The sequence below is a fragment of the Leptonychotes weddellii genome, chromosome 12 (assembly GCF_054177405.1).
Source record: "Leptonychotes weddellii isolate Sample4059 chromosome 12, ASM5417740v2, whole genome shotgun sequence".
In the NCBI taxonomy this organism is placed as follows: Eukaryota; Metazoa; Chordata; class Mammalia; order Carnivora; family Phocidae; genus Leptonychotes; species Leptonychotes weddellii.
This window is the reverse complement of record NC_138380.1, coordinates 10,905,723-10,924,416: the sequence shown is the minus strand read 5'-3', so window position 1 is coordinate 10,924,416 and position 18,694 is coordinate 10,905,723. Positions and strand designations below refer to the sequence as shown.

At 41.1% G+C, this 18,694-nt stretch overlaps 1 protein-coding gene across 1 annotated transcript in view; it reads left to right on the top strand.

Annotated features, from left to right (window-relative positions):
- MGAM2 (maltase-glucoamylase 2 (putative)) overlaps nucleotides 1–18,694 on the top strand; it is an 82,705-nt gene that overhangs the window by 22,554 nt on the left and 41,457 nt on the right. The window contains 11 exon segments of the mRNA XM_081799970.1: nucleotides 1,442–1,555; nucleotides 2,431–2,515; nucleotides 4,707–4,824; nucleotides 8,163–8,334; nucleotides 8,847–8,963; nucleotides 12,219–12,373; nucleotides 12,521–12,605; nucleotides 13,722–13,778; nucleotides 14,596–14,720; nucleotides 15,582–15,670; nucleotides 16,461–16,504. Coding sequence (XP_081656096.1) covers nucleotides 1,442–1,555; nucleotides 2,431–2,515; nucleotides 4,707–4,824; nucleotides 8,163–8,334; nucleotides 8,847–8,963; nucleotides 12,219–12,373; nucleotides 12,521–12,605; nucleotides 13,722–13,778; nucleotides 14,596–14,720; nucleotides 15,582–15,670; nucleotides 16,461–16,504 — 1,161 coding nt within the window.

Sequence of the window (18,694 nt, the reverse complement as noted above, 5' to 3'; positions counted from 1 at the left end):
ATATGTAAGTACAAAATCAGAGCCCGTGGTCACATAAACATGATTTTGATTATCTAAAAAGTAGATTATCCAGACCTGTGAGTCATTTCAGTAGTACTCATATTTGAGTGGTATACAATTGGTAATTTGCATATAATTACAAGAATTTAATTTGTTGCCTCCATTGACCAAGAAATAACACAAACATTTGATCTGATGTTGGCAGAGGTAGTAGTCTTGGAGGTGGCTGGAGGTTTATTATAAAGGTATTTGGGTGGTGCCTGGAGGCTCAGGTGTTTAAGCGTTCGACTTAGGTCATGATCTCAGGGTTGTGAGATTGAGCCCTATGTCGGACTCTGCATGGGGCCTGAAGCCTGCTTAAGATTCTCTCTCTCCCTCTCCCTCTCCTCCCACCCCCACTCATACTCTCTCTCTCTCTAAAATAAACAAACAAATAAATTAATAAAAATAAAGATATTTGGTTGGAATGAAGTTTGCTGGGCCTACTCTAGATAGAGTGTTGCTATAGGTGACTTCTTTACCACATTGCCTATTTCCTGAGTCCAAAATTACCTCTAGTTATTATTTGGTGCCCTATCACCTAACACAAGAGATCAGGAGTTCAACCCATTTAAACTGAGAATTTTCAGCTCCCATCTTGAGTTTTAAGAAGTCTCTGCATATTCACATTATATGTATTTTATAATATATAAATAAATATTAACATAAAATATATGTAATACATATAACACATAATATATATTAACATATGTAAGATATATATTAATTATATTGCCTGAGCATAAGGTCCTAAATGACAACCTATGAGTTTGTTGGGAAAATAAACAAGAATGTAAGCACAAAAGCTTGTATCCTCTATCAATTCAGAGTTTTCAATAATTTGGCTGTAATTTCTATCTTTGCACTATTTCTGGAAAATGTTAAAAGCTACATCGGTAGGAATAGATTAGGAAGAGAAGAGAGGATAAGAAATACTGGACCTGAGTAAGAAGCACAAAATTCATCTCACCATTTAAAACAGATTGTTTCTCTACCAAACCAAACGTATCATTTATAAACATCATTCTTCAAAGCAGGTTTAAATGACCTTTGATTAACACATTGAGTGAATCTAGTCATTCTCTCCTAAAATCTTACCCAGTTAGATGGATGAGTGTTTTTAGACTGTTCTCCCAGCTGGTCTGACATCATGAAATTTTGTTATTGTGTTTTCATTGAAAGAAGACATCTGATGGCTTCTCATGTATTTATGGCTGTTTTTCCTTTCCTTTTTTCTTCTTTTGGTTCCTTGCATCTAGTTTACTATTTAGTTTGGGGGGAAGTTTTGATTCTGAAATGTTAAGATGTCTGGGGCTCCTGGTGGCAGAAGCGATAGCGGCAATGAGCGCGTCCGTGGTCCTCAGGCACACCCACTGCCCCCGCCTTCTTCTTTGTTCCCTAGGGATACCCCGGATGGACGGTCTTTCCTGATTATAGTAATCCGACTTGCACTCAGTGGTGGACAGAGCAGTTCAGTGAATTTCATAAAACTCTCGAGTTTGATGGAGTGTGGATTGTAAGTTGTTATGCCAGAATCAAACTTCTTTTGGAAATGGATAATCCAAGATTTGAGAATGAGCTTTGACCCAAGAAAAATAGTTTTCTTGACATAGTGGTATTTAAAATCCTTTTACTTAATGCGGAGCTTATATGCAGGAAAATAGACCACCTCAAAACCCCAGATTTTAATTCTGGATCTGCCACCAACTGATTATTTCTTTTTTGAGAAAGTCCTTTAGTTTCCCATGGCCTCAGCTTCTACCTCCCTTAACTGTTTTTCAACTTAAAGATACTGTTTTATGAGAGGTTGTCGCACCGATCCATTAAAATTTAAAGTTAATCAGAGAATGATTTAATAAACCCCTTTCATTTTTTAGGTGGGGATAGCAGGTGGAGATATTTCTTTGAAATTTGGAAAATTATCTCTGTTAGCAAGATTAGGCATCACCTATTTTTAATCCATTTTAAAGAGACAGATTTGATCTCTGTTATATCTTGTTGTCCCTCACTGAGTGGAATAAAAGACAGGGGAAAGTATAAAACAGAAATATTCCTCTGTCTTAGGTTCTTTCGAACAGCACTGAGACATTAACAGCAACAATAAAACTCACATTATTCATAAGGTAAGAATTAGCCTTTGGAATGGTATCGTTTAATTAGCTAATTGAAATCAATGTATAAAAGGTAAAATGTGCCTGATACCATTTCTGGCTGGAGGGCACCTTAGACACAACGCAATCCGAAAGATGAAACAGAGGTCAAGAAAATTTAGGAAGATTCCTCAAGATCCCAAAGTCAATTAGTAAGAGGGGCTTCCAGCTGAGTAAACCTTGCCAGACGACTAACCCTACATCGGTAACACTTCCCTTTGTCCATTTTGTGTCTTTGAAGGAAATGGATGAAGTATCCAGCTTTCTCCAAGGTTCTGATCGCGGGTGTGAAGGGAACACCTTCAACTTTCCTCCTTTCACTCCCCGTAAGTTGTCTGGAGATACGCTTAGAGCAAGCTCAGCAGCACTCCGCGTGGCTGAGAACAGTCCCAGTTCCCAGTGCGAGGGGCCTGCGGGCACCCTGGCCACTCCCCTACCCGAGGCCTTGCTGCGCCCATGGCCTCTGGCCACCTTCTGGCCACCGGAACCCGAGGGCGAGTGTGTGGTGGACACACGCCTCCCTCAAGGGGCTCTGCATCCTCCCATCCTCTTCGTGGTCTCCAAACCCCTCAGACAAATGGTTCAGTTTTCAAATTTGTGAGAATACCAGAATACTTTAAGGTAGAAACTACCTTCCACTGAAGGAACTCTGTAATTTTGTGAACTTTTTTTTTTTTTTAGCTCATCAGCCACAATTTAAAGCATCCGTGGTTCCTTTTAGATCCTTCTTATTTTTAAGTCTCATTCTTAGTCAGATTTTCCAGTCCTGATTTTGAAAGTATGCATGTGTGTGAAACAGTATCAAATAGATTATGCTGTGGATTAACACAATAAAAGTTTATTTTTTGCTCATATACTGCAGCGTGAGGTGTGTGGCTCTCATCCAAGCAATGGCTCAGGGATCTAGTTACTTCCATTGCTTGGTTCTCCCATCTCAGAATCCTTTGTTTCCAGCTTCCTGGGTGAAGGAGAGGGACGGTAGAGAAGTTTTATTGGCAGGCCTAGAAGTGGGGCGTATACAATTTGCTCACATTTCTTTGCTCAGAATCCAATCACGTATTCTCAGTTCAACCTCCAGCGAAAGTGTGAAATATAATCTTAACTCTCCCAGGAAGAGAACACAGCCTTGGTGAGGATCTGGCTAGTCTCTGCCAGTTGATTCTGGTTTGTCCACTTCACTTGCACCCTGGACTATGATTGACCTGTTTCTTTAGCTCCTTTTGGTCACTGAAGGAGTGGAGAACTTTTTTAGGAGGGATCTTGGCTTCAAACCATTTAACCTCTTGCAAAATCTGCTGTTTGCTTGTCTGCTTATTCCTCATTCTTCTCTGCTCAGTCTATGACCCCCCCCCCCATTTTTTTCCACTGCAGATCAGTTTATTATGTTTCTCTTTTAATCCCTTAATCTTCTTAGCGAGAACCAAGTTTTTGTTTTTTGTTTTTTCTATAGAAAACTGCAATCTCATCCCCTTCTGCCTGCTTCTGGCAAGCACCTCACTCCCCAGCTCCCAGCATTTTTGTCTGCCTACCTATGACTAGCCACTACCTCGTAGCTGCTCTGCTTCTCACCTTTTCAGGATTGGACAGTTCACATTAGCGTGATGAAGAATTACATACATTACCTTTGACCCTGGGACAATTTTAGCGTTTTTTTCTTATCATTAAAGTGGTTGTGAGTCTCATTCCACAAACTGAGCTGTGCCAAAAATATAAATTTCATGTTTTATCATTCAACTTAATTTCCGATTAAGTTGGGCTGGTGAGATTCTGTTGGGCTAGTGGGAAAAAGTCAATGTCAGGGTTTCCTGGTTCCATTACTTTCTGGAACTGTGCTTCATACTGAGGCCCTATGTCCATGGCAAGGCCTCATGAAGGAGAGCTGATATGGCGCCCCGCCCCGTTATTGGTTCACAAGAAGAAAAGGGAAGAAGGAGATTCTAGGCTACAAAGCAGAAAATGTTGAGCATTTTCGGCATGAAAAGGGAAAATAACAGTCAGACAATGGTGATTCTAGAAGCAGGATCTGAGTTCTTATTCATGAAACCACCCAAATGTCATATCTCATTTCTTAAAAAAAAAAAAAAAAAAGCCTAATGGGTTGAATGCTTATAATGGAAGAATGAAAGTACATCTTTCCCACTGCCCCTCATCTCTGTTCCTTACACACTCAATTCTTCTTGATCAAATATGTGTAGAGAAATGTGGTGCTTTATTTACATTTCATCTCAGGCCGACTTCCCGTTGCTCTCCGCTCATTTTCCAGTTGTCTCCACTCAGCACCATGTTTTATGAGCTCCGAGGGAATGCACCTTAATTTTAATGATCTATCTCAGAGAGGGGCTTGGTGTGGGTCCCAGGTAGGATGTAGCATTTAGGATAGAGTTTAAAACTGGAAAGGATTTTGTCAGGTGGAGATTGGGTGGGAAGGTGCAGTAACTGGGAAGGGAACAACTGGGTGGTTATTTTGTTAGAGCTGATTGATTGGGAAGTGCGTCACTAATGGCTGTTCCCCCACAGGGATTCTGGACCGCTTGCTTTTTGCAAGAACCCTCTGCATGGATGTAGAATTTCAGTGGGGCCTTCACTATGATGTCCACAGCTTGTATGGCTACTCCATGGCAAAAGCAACACACTCGTAAGCACTTGGCTTTCGCCCTAATTCCCTTCTGGGGGAGGTGGGAGGCGGAGGGTTTTCGTATCTTCCATAAGTATGTTTTTCAAATATATTTTGTGGTTCTAAGGATGTACAACTCAGATCTTAGAGGATACTTAAGAGCTCTTCTCATAGAGCCCTTTGGTGCCTGTATGAGATTAGTTTTGATTGGCTTGTGACTAAGGGACTTCATTAAATACTGGTAGGCAGTAATGTGCGAGGTATTTAGAGCCTTGAGTTGGAAGCCAGCCCTTGCTTAGGTCCTGTTACCGAACCACACTAGGGTTGCCTGATTTGGCAAATAAAAATATAGGACCCAGTTAAACTTGTAGTGGACACACTTGTACTAAAAATGATCCATTGTTTAAATGAAATTCAAGTTTGCCCGAGTGTCCCTTGTCTACCTGGCAGGCTACCCACACCACACCCTCCTTGCTTCTCTCCCTGCTGCCCTCCCCAGGCTCCCTCTCAGTTCTCCTGTCTGCAAACATACGCTTATCTTTAAAGCCTCTTTTCAGATGTTTCTAGAAACCTTCCTGTCAGTTCTAGGAAAAGATTATTTCCCTTTTTTGTGTTACCTTTGTTTGTATTACAATATGCTCAATATGCAAAAATCTTGTATTACAACGTTTAGATAATCCCCCCCCCTTTTTTCCTTGCTGGACTGCAAGTTTTTTGAGGGAAAAGTCACCCCTGTAACTTTAGCCTGAGGAATAGTGTATGTACCTGTGTTGCACAGCTGCCTGGCCTGAGGAAGAGACATCAGGAAGGGCCTGCAGGGGGCCTGGTGAATCAGAGGCAGCGACTGCCCCTGTTTTGTTCTCCAGCACCGTTTTGCCCTCCTGACTTAGTATTATGTGGGATTGCCCAGGTGAGAGAAAGAGTCCTTGTCCAATAAATGCAAAAGTTTTGATCTCCATAAAAGAAGCTTCAAGAAGAAGGACACACATTTCTGATTTTGTTATCCTCTCTTTTATGACCTCTGTCTCTCTCACTCTTCCTTTCCTGGGAAATAAGCTAGAAGAATAAAGCTCAGTTATCTCACCTTTGAAATGAGAGGCTTGGATTAATGTTTCCCAAAGTTCCTTCTTGTTCTGATCTATTTCGACTCTAAGATGCTTCTATCTAAGAACAGAAGGGGGGAGGGAGAGTGGCTACATGCCGGGGGTGAGAAAGGATGGGCAGGAAGAGGGAAAGAGAGTTGCAAATTGCTTCATTGCTAGTGTCACCGTGTAATAAAAGTGCTGTAAGACCGTGAGGGGGTGGTTAATATATTCTAATAGCTATGATTAATAGTTAAAAGATATCTATAATGGAGAAGGTAAGTGCCCTTCTCAGTTCTCTGGATCAGGCAGAATGACCTAAGTCCCCCGAGAACAGTGGGGATAAGTGGAACTTGGCCTTTGGATAGGAGGCAGAGTGGTGAAAAAACAAATATGTTTTTTGTTCAGTGGGATCTGAACATCAGCAGCATTTAAGCCAGAGATCTGATGAGTATTTGGCTCAGACTTCCTGGAAGTATCGTTTGGGGGCAGTGGTTACTGGTCTACCCCAAGAAGGAACTGCTCCCTCTAAGCTGAAAGTAGAAAGACAAGATCCCTTCAGAGATCGGGACAGATGATAAGCCTGCCAGACCTGAGGGACAGAAAAGAGAGACTTGAGGACCTCTGGATAAGATTGTTCCTCTGCTCTGGAAAACACAGACTTATCTAATCTTGGTACCATAAAGGTCTGCCTCTAGATAAACCTTTAACCTCAGATAACTTCATCCCTGTTTGGGTTTCACTCTGTACAACCTGAATGTGTTTCTTTCATGGTGGATGATTACAGAGTGCCATAAACCCTCTAGCCAGTGCTAACAAGGGCAAAGCACCTGCTTGTCAAGATCGAAGTAGACATAAGGGTAGGAGGTGAAGAGTGAGTGTTCTTCTCTATGCTGCCTTTCTTTTTTGGTCATTAAATCGTCAAAATGGAGGACTTCACTCTTTTAAACCCATCTTCTATTTCAGAATTTTCTCCCTTTTGCCATTATAAATCATTTTGCATTTATAGACTCACCATAAGGTAGTACTCAGGAATATGAAGTTGGGGAGCATTGGTGGCTGGGACAGTGTCTGTGAGGAACTGCCCAGGGCCTGGTGATACACTTGTCTCAGACCATGTACTGAAAGGGAAGATAGAAGGACTCGCAGTGATTGTGGGTCAGGTATCACCATACCATAGTTGTGATTTTGTTTAATTTCAGATCACTAAAGGAAGGTATGAACTGCTTAGCATGGAAGGAGAAGGGAGGGAGAGGCATTTTAGGAAAGTGCCTATGCAAAAGAGTATTCAGAATAAAAGCTAGAAAAATAACTTGCATCTCACATCTCTTACATCTCATGTTGTTACCCCACCTCTTGTTCCCCTCCATCCTGAAGTAATTATCTTTCTGAATTCCATGTTTTCAATCCCTTTGCTTTCTCTTTTACAGAGTCTTATTTGATATATGATATTTTGTATGTAGTACAATGAAAATAATATTTTATATTTTAATTGCATTTAACTTCATAAAGAGTATCATATGTCATCTTTTGAGGCTTATTCATTAAAATTAATGTTATTTTGCATAGATTAAGATTTCCTAACATTGAGAATTGCTAATAATAAGTTCTGAAGCTTTAGAGGAACCCAGCTGCCTAGAACCCAGCTGGTGTACAAACTGTTCTTACAGGGCCAGCAGAGGCTAAGAGTTCCAACCTGAGCTGGTGTTGTGCTAAACAGGATTGATTATAAAGGGGCAGCAAGACATGGAAACAAGGGACATTGGAAAAGCTTTGTCTAGAGGGAGAAGATGGGGTCAAGAACTCAAGGCATGGCTCCAATGTATCATTGACCAAAAGGGCCGGAACACAACCAATCCAACAAGAGAAAGAGCATAATCAAGAGGACAGGGGCGTAGAGACATTTCTTGGGGGACTGGACTGTAGATGTTTGGACTGTCTTATATGAAGTCTGAAACCTTATTCAGAAGTGGGAAAGAAGCTCTTAAAATGCTAAACTGGGTGATGGGCATTAAGAACATGATGTAATGAGCACTGGGTGTTTTATGCAACTGATGAATAACTAAACTCTACATCTGAACCTAATGATACACTATATGTTAACTAATTGAATTTAAATAAAATAATAAAAAATGCTAAACTAGTTTGCTCACCTAATTTATGAAGCCCTGATGTTTTTTTCTGTTTGGTTGGAATGCCCATTGCTCCCCTTGGGTACAGGTGAGTCCTAGACGTTCACAGCTCACTTCACATTCAATTGATTGTATTCCTTTTCAGGGCCATGGAGAATATCTTCCCCAATAAAAGTAGCTTCATCTTATCCCGCTCTACTTTTGCTGGATCTGGCAAATATGCTGCACATTGGTTGGGGGAAAATTCGGCCACATGGGATGACCTCCGATGGTCCATCCCTAGTATCCTTGAGTTCAACCTATTTGGTATCCCCATGGTGAGTTTTACTGTCAACCAAGGAACCTTAACCTTTTGTCCTTTGGCATTATTTCCTTTGCTAGTCTTTGAGGTGTTAAAAACCAAGGGGCATTTATGTCTCCCTGTGGTATGTATTAGAAAATCCATTTTTATATGTGGCATGAACCGTCTTTTGAAGATAGAATGGTAAAATTTTATCATTGGGTAGTCATCCATGGAATCTTTGAAGTTAGCACAGAGACACCATAAGTAAAATATGTTAGCATTACAGAAAATTCCATTAACAAAGCATCAGTGAATAGCAAAGTATGAAATTGGGAATTGAACATTGAAATGAGTTCTTGTCAGCTGATTCATCGTGTACATTTGCTAATTTCTTACATTTGGCTGGGGGCTGACTCTGAAAGCCTGGGACCTCTGTAAGCATGGAGGGTGGAAGTAAGATTTTTTCCCCCTTACTACATAGGTATACAGTCAATGCTTTCCCAACTATCACTGACCACTCTGTTTGTATATGTGCTAATTCTCCAGGTAGGTGCCAACATCTGTGGTTACACAAAAAATGTCACAGAGGAGCTCTGCACAAGATGGATGCAGCTTGGAGCATTTTATCCACTATCAAGGAATCACAATGGGCCTGGGTTCAGGGTAAGGTCCCCAAGAAAAGCAATGGAAACTTCTTGGATTCTCTAATCTACTTGTTCTCAAAAAGGATTGAAAAAAAAAATCCTACAAGTTGGCCATTAGTGCAGAAGGAGAATAGATAAATTTTGCGCCATAGACCCAAAGAGCAGAGTATTGGGATAAGGGTGCATGGCAAGTATGTACCTATTGAATGATTTTATTGTATTTTATATTGATTTATATTGATTTTCTTAATTCACCAATGAAGGTGAGAAGGGTTGTTAGACTTTCTGTGGTGCTGTTATCACTTACTTCTGTTACCACCTGTATAAGATGGGACAGTTGGAGTCCACTGGTATTTTACCTCAGACAGTAAAGGGAAACTACTTCTAGATATGACGGAGCAAGGAGGGATGGTTTAGGGAGTGGCAGGCCAGTGATCTGAAGATTTTTTTTCACCTACTGATAATCGGTAAGGCTCACAGGGAGAGGATCAAAAGCATTTAGCATTGGCCTGCTTCCTATCCTCCTCTCTTCCTGTTCCTCTCCCCGCTCCTGCATTGAAAAGTGATTTAATCCAAACCCCCAGTTGCTAAGAATAGAATGCTTTTAAGGAGCTTGCTCAGCCAGCTTGCCCTGCCCTCTGTCACCTACGGCCTATGCCGTCTGGCCCCAGCAGCTGGACCTCTCATGACCCCACCTCTGACTTCAGCAGCCAAGTATGAATGCAAAAAAAGAGCAAAGCCCAGAGAAGGGAGTCTCTGGTGTGACGCGGCCGCCGGGCTCCTTGCTGGGTTAGGATGGAGCTCCTGAGTTTTCCCAGCTGAAGGGATGATCTTTCGTTATCTTTTCCCAATCCTGCTCATCCTGTAGCATAAGTGAAGTGCACTATTAAACAGAATAGTTTTTTTAGAAGGAGAGATTGAGTGTGTTTTTGTGCAGGAGCCAAATTTATTTCAATTAAAATAGGAAACCGTGTTTGTTACAACATTCTATCTTTCTATGAATGATTTGCGAGACCCTGCCCTCCTCACTACTTTTCACTTTTTTGTCCTTTCCTATTCAAAATCATGTTTTTGATGGGTAAGTACATAGAAGTGGGCTCAGAGCCCCTCTTAAGGAGATGTCTGGGACAATGGCAGGAGCAAGTAATAAGGAATGCCCTTTATTTCAATGAAGTAATCTGCACTAAAAGTGTTTCAAAATTGAGTAGGTTAGCTCTTAATAGGCTCAACAAGGTAACTTACTGATGATCATTTTAGCTGCCGTCTTGACTTTGTCTCTAACTTGGGAAAGGTTCACAGCCAAATCATCAAAATATTTTATCCCCAGACTGTCCTAGCCATTTGCGATCTGGAAAGAGTTATTTCTGAAATTCTAAGCAGGTGGCTGGGAGCAGGTTTGGCAGGTTGCCTTCCTCTTGAGATGGCCTGGAAGGAGTTAGGTAGATAAGAGCACTCAGATCACTTAGGCTGCACAGTTACAGTGCTTGTTTTCCTGTCCCTCCATGAGTGCTATACAGTAGCATGATAATGAGAGCCACACATTAAATTTAAATGTAGATTTAAAAAGTAAAAAGAAACAGAAACAATCATTTTAAATATATTTTGTGTAACTCAGTATGTCCATAACATCATCATTTCAACCTGTTTAATACAAAATACGATCAATGAGATATTTTATATTCTTTTTTTTTTTTAAGTCTTCAAAATTCAAGTGCAGTTTACACTTACAGCAGATCTCAGTTTGGATGCTAAATATTCAGCAGTTGGAGTGCAATAAACCAAAACAATAAAGTTATATTTGATGGAAAAATCTTCTATTTAAAAATACTTTATTTTTAGTTTTCATTTTATTTAAAAAATAATTCTTTAAAAATATTCAGCTTTTAGGATTATATTTAAATTAACTAAAGTCAAGTAAAATTAAAAGTTCAGTTCCTCAGTCTTACTAACTACATCTCAAGCGTTCAAAAGCGTCCCGTGGTATGTGGCCACCAGAGTGAACAGGGCAGCTCTACACATTCTTGGTTGGAGACCCGAGTGATGAAGGATGTGGAGTGTTATTTTCATTGGTGTTTGGCCTCAGGGTTTTCATGAGACCTACACTGGGGGCATAGAGTGGTCTCCTGGAGTAGACCACTCTACTTTCTATTCCTTTTGAAGGGAGGAAATGAGCATCTTTAGGAACAAAAGAAAGGAATAAATTTAAGTAATTTTCTCTAAAATTCAGTCCCAGTAATAGAGTATGGGATGACAGATCTCAGCATGACATACATTATCTTTCACATCTTACAAATTACAAGGAAAATGAACAAAATGCGCCCCATCATTAATGGAAAAGTTCTGTTTCTGGGTCCTAAGAAAATTAGATTTCCCTTCTAAAGGGTTCTTTCTTTGCTCTTGGATAAAGTCATGATTTTTTTGCACATTGTATATTGAAGAAAAAATAGAGGTCACTGTCTTTGGGGTAGAGAAAAGAGAACAAATATCAATGGTGAAAACATTACAGACAAAACTAGATGTATATTTTAAAATTGCAAATTCATAAAATTGCATGAAAAGGAAAAGATGGAATATAGATTATGGTGGTAGGCAATGCAGCCTAAGGCAGTGGGTTTCAAATTCAAATTCTTTTTCCTGGTTGTACAACTTACTGCTATTATTATTATGAGCCAAATGAAGTATTATGAGAAGCCTCAATATATAACAAATTAGATCAGCTAAGAAGGGAGTAGGGGTCACTGTAGCCCCTTTATCTCCATGGCAACCTCCTGGGCTTTTTTTTTTTTTAATTGATTTATTTATTTCGAGAGAGGGTGGGTGGGGGGAAGCGTGTGTGAGAGGGGCAGAGGAAGAAGGAGAGAGAATCCCAAGCAGACGCTACACTGAGTGCAGAGCCCAACTCAGGACTTGATCTCATGACCAGAGCCCAAACCAGAAGTCTGATGTTTACCTGACTGCACTGCCCAGGCGCCCCCCTCTGTGGACTTCTTTATCACCCTTGAGGCTACCATAGACTGGGATCAGAAGACACATGTCAAATTTAAACTCTGTCACCTGCTTGCAGTTTACATTGGGAGAGTCATATAATTTTTGATACTGTTTTTTCATCTATAAAATCAAGAAACCGTACCAAGATCCTCTTAGTTTTGGAAATGCTTTGATATCTTCCAAGTTGGAGAACAAGCTACTTTCATCTGGGAAAGCTTCTTATCATAAGGGAACACACTTTTAAAACACAATGGAAATATCTCATATTTGCTTCATTTTCTTCTAGGACCAGGATCCTGCTGCCTTTGGTGAACACTCTCTGTTGGTGAATTCTTCCAGATATTATCTGAACATCCGATACACCCTGCTGCCCTACCTCTACACCCTTTTCTACCGAGCTCACACGCGGGGGGACACCGTAGCGAGACCCCTGGTCCATGAGTGAGTTTCCTGACCCACAAAGAATCCCTTTCAGATCGTTCATTTCAGTTGCCTTGTTAGTGGTAACAAGGTTAGTTTGGATCTTGTTGCCAACTAATGTGTGGTTGCCCAGTGCTGGAGGCTTCACCTGCCTTCTCTGTTTTCCAGGTTCTACCAGGACCCAGCCACTTGGGATGTGCACGAGCAGTTCTTGTGGGGGCCTGGACTGCTCATCACACCTGTTTTATATGAGGTGTGTTTCTAATCTGGACAATGGCATAGAATATCTCACTTGTCCTCGTGGCTCTATAGCTGAATAAGCTGAGTCTGGAGTATCTATGGCTGCATTTAAATATGAATATGAATATGAATATGAATATGAATATGAATATAAATATGGGGTGCCTGGGTGGCTCAGTCATTAAGTGTCTGCCTTCAGCTCAGGTCATGATCCCATGGGATCGAACCCCACATCGGGCTCCCTACTCAGTGGGGAGCCTGCTTCTCCCTCTGCCCCTCACCCTGCTCATGCTTTCTATCTCTTTCTCATTCTCTCTCTCTCAAATAAATAAATAAAATCTTTTAAAAAAATATAAATATGAATGAGAGAGAGAGAGATCATGAAAGTTTGGAAATTAGAAAAGTAGTAATTCTTGGTCCCACTGCCCCACCAAGCAAAACAATTTCTGTTTTGCAAAATTACCTTAAAACTTGTTTTCTTAAGCATATGATCATGGATTGAGAGGCTTTAAATGCCTTGTGAGTTTGGGCTGGCTATCTCTCTGTGGTTCCTTTTGACCAGAGGACATGTGCTCTTGGGGTTGGGCTGGGAAAAGAGAAGAGGTAAGAGAGGAGCAGGGAGGGAGGTCTGGGCAAGGGGGAGGGCGTTACTCTGGAGACCAGATATGAAGGACCACATGTACCCTCCCAAAGTGCGAGTGGGGAAGTGTGGGAGAGGGATCGGGATGCGGCTGATCACTTTATAAACATGGGAGATCGCCAGTGTACTCATGTCGAAGTCCCATCTCTTGGCAGGTGCTGCGAGCAGCAGTGGGACTGCTGGAAGGCTCTCCTTAGAGGCCTGGCTGTTTCAGTCTCCTCCCACATGTCAGATTACACAAGTAGCTTGGTGAACGAACTTTCTCTGCTTCTCTTAGAAAGTTCAGGAGCCTCGAAACTTAATTCCTAGGCACAGCTGTGCTTTGGGTAAACTGCCCAACTTGTCTGAGTATCTGTATTTATACCTGTAGAATGGGATGGTCCTAACCACTTCTCAGGATTGTTCAGACGAGCATGTGCAACCACACATGAGGTGTTGTGGAAACTGTAAGCAGCATGCTGATGTTGTTCAATATTTGTGTTTCCCTAGGGTGTGGACCGAGTGAAAGCATACATACCAGACGCCATCTGGTACGACTATGAGACAGTAAGTAAGGCAGCCCTGTTTGGGTCAGAGACCAGCCTCGAGCAGAGGGCAATTCTAAGGCAGGAGTCCTGGGAGCTTGGGGTAGGATAATAGCGCAACGTTTTACATTTGGTTGATAGAGGGTACTTTTCTGTAAGGAAGGCCTTTCTAGGTGTACTATGAAATAATTTGCATAACTGGCGTAGGTTTAGGGGAATTTTCATTGTATCGGCCTGGCTACTGTGCAGCTATGAGGGCTAGTTATTGGCCTTAGTCTGGGATACCCTAGTGAATGAAAGCCCAGTTGTGGAAGAATCACCACACGGTGTAATTCAAAGAAATAGGCAGGTTGGAGTCTCAGATCTGCTATTTCGATTATGCCTTGGGCAACCCTTTGCTTTTGGGGGTCCCTGCTTTTCTTTCTTTCTTTCTTTTTTTTTTTCAAGTTTTTATTTAAATTCCAGTTAGTTACAATATAGTATGTTAGTTTCAGGAGTAGAATTTAGTGATTTATCACTTAGGTACAACACCCGGTGCTCATCACAAGTGCCCTTCTTAATACCCATCGTCCATTTAACCCATCCCCCCACCACCTCCCCTCCAGCAACCCTCAGTGTGTTCTCTGTGGTTAAGAGTCTGTTTTATGGTTTGCCTCTCTCTTTTTTACCCCTATGTTCATCTGTTTTTTTTCTTAAATTCCACATATGGGTGAAATCATACAGCATTTGTCTTGCTCTGACTGACATATTTTAAATGAGGCAACTGAACCAGAATGATCTGCACAATCGCTCCTAGTTCAGTGGTCCCTTATCTGCTCTGTCATCCTTTTGTTGGTTAGGGGGTAGCCATCCAGTGGAGGAAACAATCGGTGGAGATGCTGCTGCCATTCGATAGGATAGGACTTCACCTCCGAGGGGGCTTCATATTTCCCATCCAACAACCCAACATAACCACAGAGGCCAGGTAAACTCCTCATTCTTCTAAGGTGTGACTGCCCTGGCGTTCCAAGGGAGGGTGTTATGGGACAGGCAAATGGACACTAAAAGTGGTTAAGTCAAGGGAAAACATCTCCAGTCAGGAATCTTTCTCCCCTACTTTCAAGGTCAGCCCCAAAGTGGTACCTTCATGTTCATTTAGCATAAGGTGGCCTCAGCTCCTTCACATTTCTAGAGTCTTTCACTTGGGAATTGAATCAGATTTTAAGAACAGTCAAAATAATCATTTGTGAGGATTTCCCTATGACCAGATTTCCCTATGTCTTCAAGTAGATTTTCTTGGGCATGAGAGAATTCAAGTTAAATAAGAGGTAAGAGTTATCACATGGAAGTGAACATAGCTTCCAAGGTCAAGAGCCAGAATGTTCAGGTAGAGACCCCAGCTCTATCACTACCATGTGTTGCCATGGGCAACGTCCTCTCTGTGTTGCTGCTTAGCATGAGCAAACTGGGGATGACAATAGTTGGACTTTTTAGTGTCATAAGGCAGGTTAAATAGAATAATAGACATGACTTACTGTATATAGGACACTTAGAAGAATGGCTGGCACATGGTAAGCGCCCAGTAAGTGCTGATTGTTACTAGTATCACAAACCCAGTCTTTGGCAGGAACTGCCTCCTTCTATCATTCTTCTTATGGTCATTCATTACCAACCTCTGCTGTCTATCCACACCCAATATCCATGTTTCCATAGGATGTCAATATCTACTCTATTTCTGGGGTCAACTCTGAGTTCATCTGAGTTCATCCTGAGGCATGAAAGGGGCTAGTTGAACAAAGTTCTAAGCTTTCTTCACTCTCTGAAACTGAGAGTTGCTTTTTTACAGTCGAAAGAATTCCCTGGGACTCATTGTTGCCTTGGACTACAAGAGAGAGGCAAAGGGCGAGCTGTACTGGGATGATGGTGTATCTAAAGGTAGGCTTCCCTGTGACCCCCTCCCTAGGGTTCTCAGTGGAAACTAGTCATTGCAGGCTGTCCAGTATGGCACTAACCCTATTATCGTTGGTGCTGATTTCTGTAAGCTTAGAATCAATTTATTCTGGAAGTTTGGTTAGCCAAGCACAACGCATTAAAATAGACTTCAGATGAGCAACTCGTATGTTATTGACTACCAGAGCAACAGACACTATTGGGTTTAGTTTAATTACTCTCTTCTTTGGGTATCATTACCAATACCAAATAATACATTTTTGTTAATAGATTTGTAAAATACTGCTTTGGTTACTATTGAGGGGGAAGTATCTAATTTGTATAGTATGCTTTTCCACTCTAAGATTCCCGTAGAAGTAACTGACATAAGCTTATGGTCTGTGATTATAAAAAAAACCCTGCCCTCTGTAGAATTAGCATTTATTGGATATTTATTATTGCACTGTAGGCAGAGGATATGAAGATGAATAAGACGTAGGCATTAGGCATTGCCCCTGAGGAACTCCTGGTCCAGCAGGATAGGTCCAATATACATGTGGATGACTCTAAGTGCAAGTCACAATGTTTTAAATGCCAGCAAAATGGTACCACAAAGTGCCATGGGAGTTTGGAGGGCGAAGCAGTTAGTGTTGGTTGAAGTGGCCCAAGAAACTTGGTGGAGGTTTGGCAAAAAGGGGCAGAACCTGGGTAAGCAGAGAAAAAGAAGAGAAAAGCATGACCGCACAGCTCCTCTGCTTCCTATAATAATGGGTACTCCTCTATCTTTCTCTTCTAGATGCTGAAAAGAAGTATATTCTGTATGATTTTTCTGTCACCTCTGTAAGTACTGTTTTTGAGGAACACACAATGTATGCTCTTTTCTGTGATGGTGTTTTGAGTTTTTGGTTTGATATAACGCTTGGTCATGTGGAACAGGGGCCATGCCTAATGGCCCCAGAAAGGACTAGAGTTAAAATGAGAGTTTTTAATCTATGTTAGATATATAAACCTCTCAAGTTAGTATGGCTTCAGTGAAGAACTTGGTTTTTTTTTCTGAAAAAAAAAAAAAAATCATTGTCTCTGAGCTTGATATGAGTCCTGGCTTCTGAGATGTGTCCTTGGCAGGGCGGGGATGGGGGGGGAGTGGGGTACAAGTATGTGTGGGATGGGGGTAGGGGTGATGAGTGGTATGGGGCCTTTATGAGGTTCTTCCATAATGGCCTTCTTTTCCAGCCCACAAAACTTTGCCTTGGACACAGGTATTAAGTGGTGGTTTTGAGAGGTTGGAAGATACAGAAAGATACAGATCAACACTTGTCTCATCTCTCTCTCTAGAGCACCGAGGGGAAGAAAGGCAGTAATGCTAGCAGATGATGTGAGAATTCTAATTTGATTTTCTTAGAAGGCTGATTGTGCATGGGTGGAGATTTGTGGGGTATCTCTTTCCTTTATTTCTCCTTTCTTTCAAGAAAGGAAGAATGAAGAATAAGAAAACATGTTGTTTTTTAATCTATTCTTTTTATTTTGACATAATTATAGAGCCCCATTCAGTTGTAAGAAATAATACAGAGCGTTTCCCTTGTCCCCTTTACCCAGTTTCCCCTCATGGGAACGTCTTGTCCTTTCAAGAATGTGATGTAGATGGAATCATACAGCATGTAAGCTTGGAATTGGCTTTTTTCCCTCAGCAAAATTCTCTCAAAATTCATCAAGTTGTTGTATATTAAAAGTCTATTCATTTCTGTTGCTGAATAGCATTCCAAGATATAGATGTCTACCTTTTGTTTAACCATTCGCTTAATAAAGAGTATCTGGATTATTCCAGTCATAGCTATTACAAATAGAGCTGCTATGAACATTCATGGACAGGTTTCCATTTGTCTGGGATAGACGCCCAAGAGTGCAGTTGCTGGGTCTTACAGTATTTGCATGTTTAGTTTTGTGAGGAACTGTCAAGCTGGTTTTTAGAGTGGCCATACCATTCTGCATTCCCACCAGCAATGTTTGAGTACGCCAGTTTCTCTGCATCATACCAACATTTATGTTGTCACAACTTTTTTTTTTTTAATTTAGCTCTTCTGATAAGGGTGTAATGACCTGTTATTATGGTTTCAGTTTGTATTTCTTTGATGTTTAATGATGTTGACTATCTTTTCATTTGCCATCTGTGTATATTTATATTCTCTTAGATGAAATGTCTGTCCAGTTCTGCCCATTTTCTCATTGACTGGCTGATTTTTCTGTTCAGTTTTGAGAGTTCTTTATACATTCTAGGGAGGACTTCTTTGTTGGATACATGGTGGGTAAATATTTTCTATCAGTCTGTAGGCATGTCTTTTCATTCTTGCAACAGAGTCTTTCACAGAGCAAAAGTTTTAAATTTTGATGGGTCTAATTTATCATTTCTTTTCTTTTATGGATTATGCTTTTTGGTGTCCACTGTAGGGACTCTTTCTATTTCTAGGTCTTGAATATTTTTCTCCTATTTTTTCCCTAAAAATTTTAGTTTTTCCTTTTACATTTAAGTCTGTGATCTGCTTTGAGTTAATTTTTATACACGATGTGAGATTGAGGCGCAGGTTCTACTTTCGGCCTCCAGATGGCCAACTGTCCCAGCACCGCTTGTTGAAGACTCTTTGTTCTCCACTACATAAATTTTGCACCTTTGCAAAAAATCACTTGGGCACGCTTGTGGGTCCCCTAATCTTTTTATTTTTTTATTATTTTATTTTATTTTATTATGTTAGTCACCATACAATACATCATTAGTTTTTGATGTGGTGATCCATGATCCATTGTTTTTGTATAACACCCAGTGCTCCATGCAGTACGTGCCCTCCTTAATACCCATCACCGGGCTAACCCATCCCCCCTCTCCCCTCCCCTCTAAAACCCTGTTTGTTTCTCAGAGTCCATAGTCTCTCATGGTTCATCTCCCTCCGATTCCCCCCCTTAATTTTTCCCTTCCTTCTCCTAGTGTCCTCCATGCTATTCCTTATGTTCCACAAATAAGTGAAACCATATGATAAT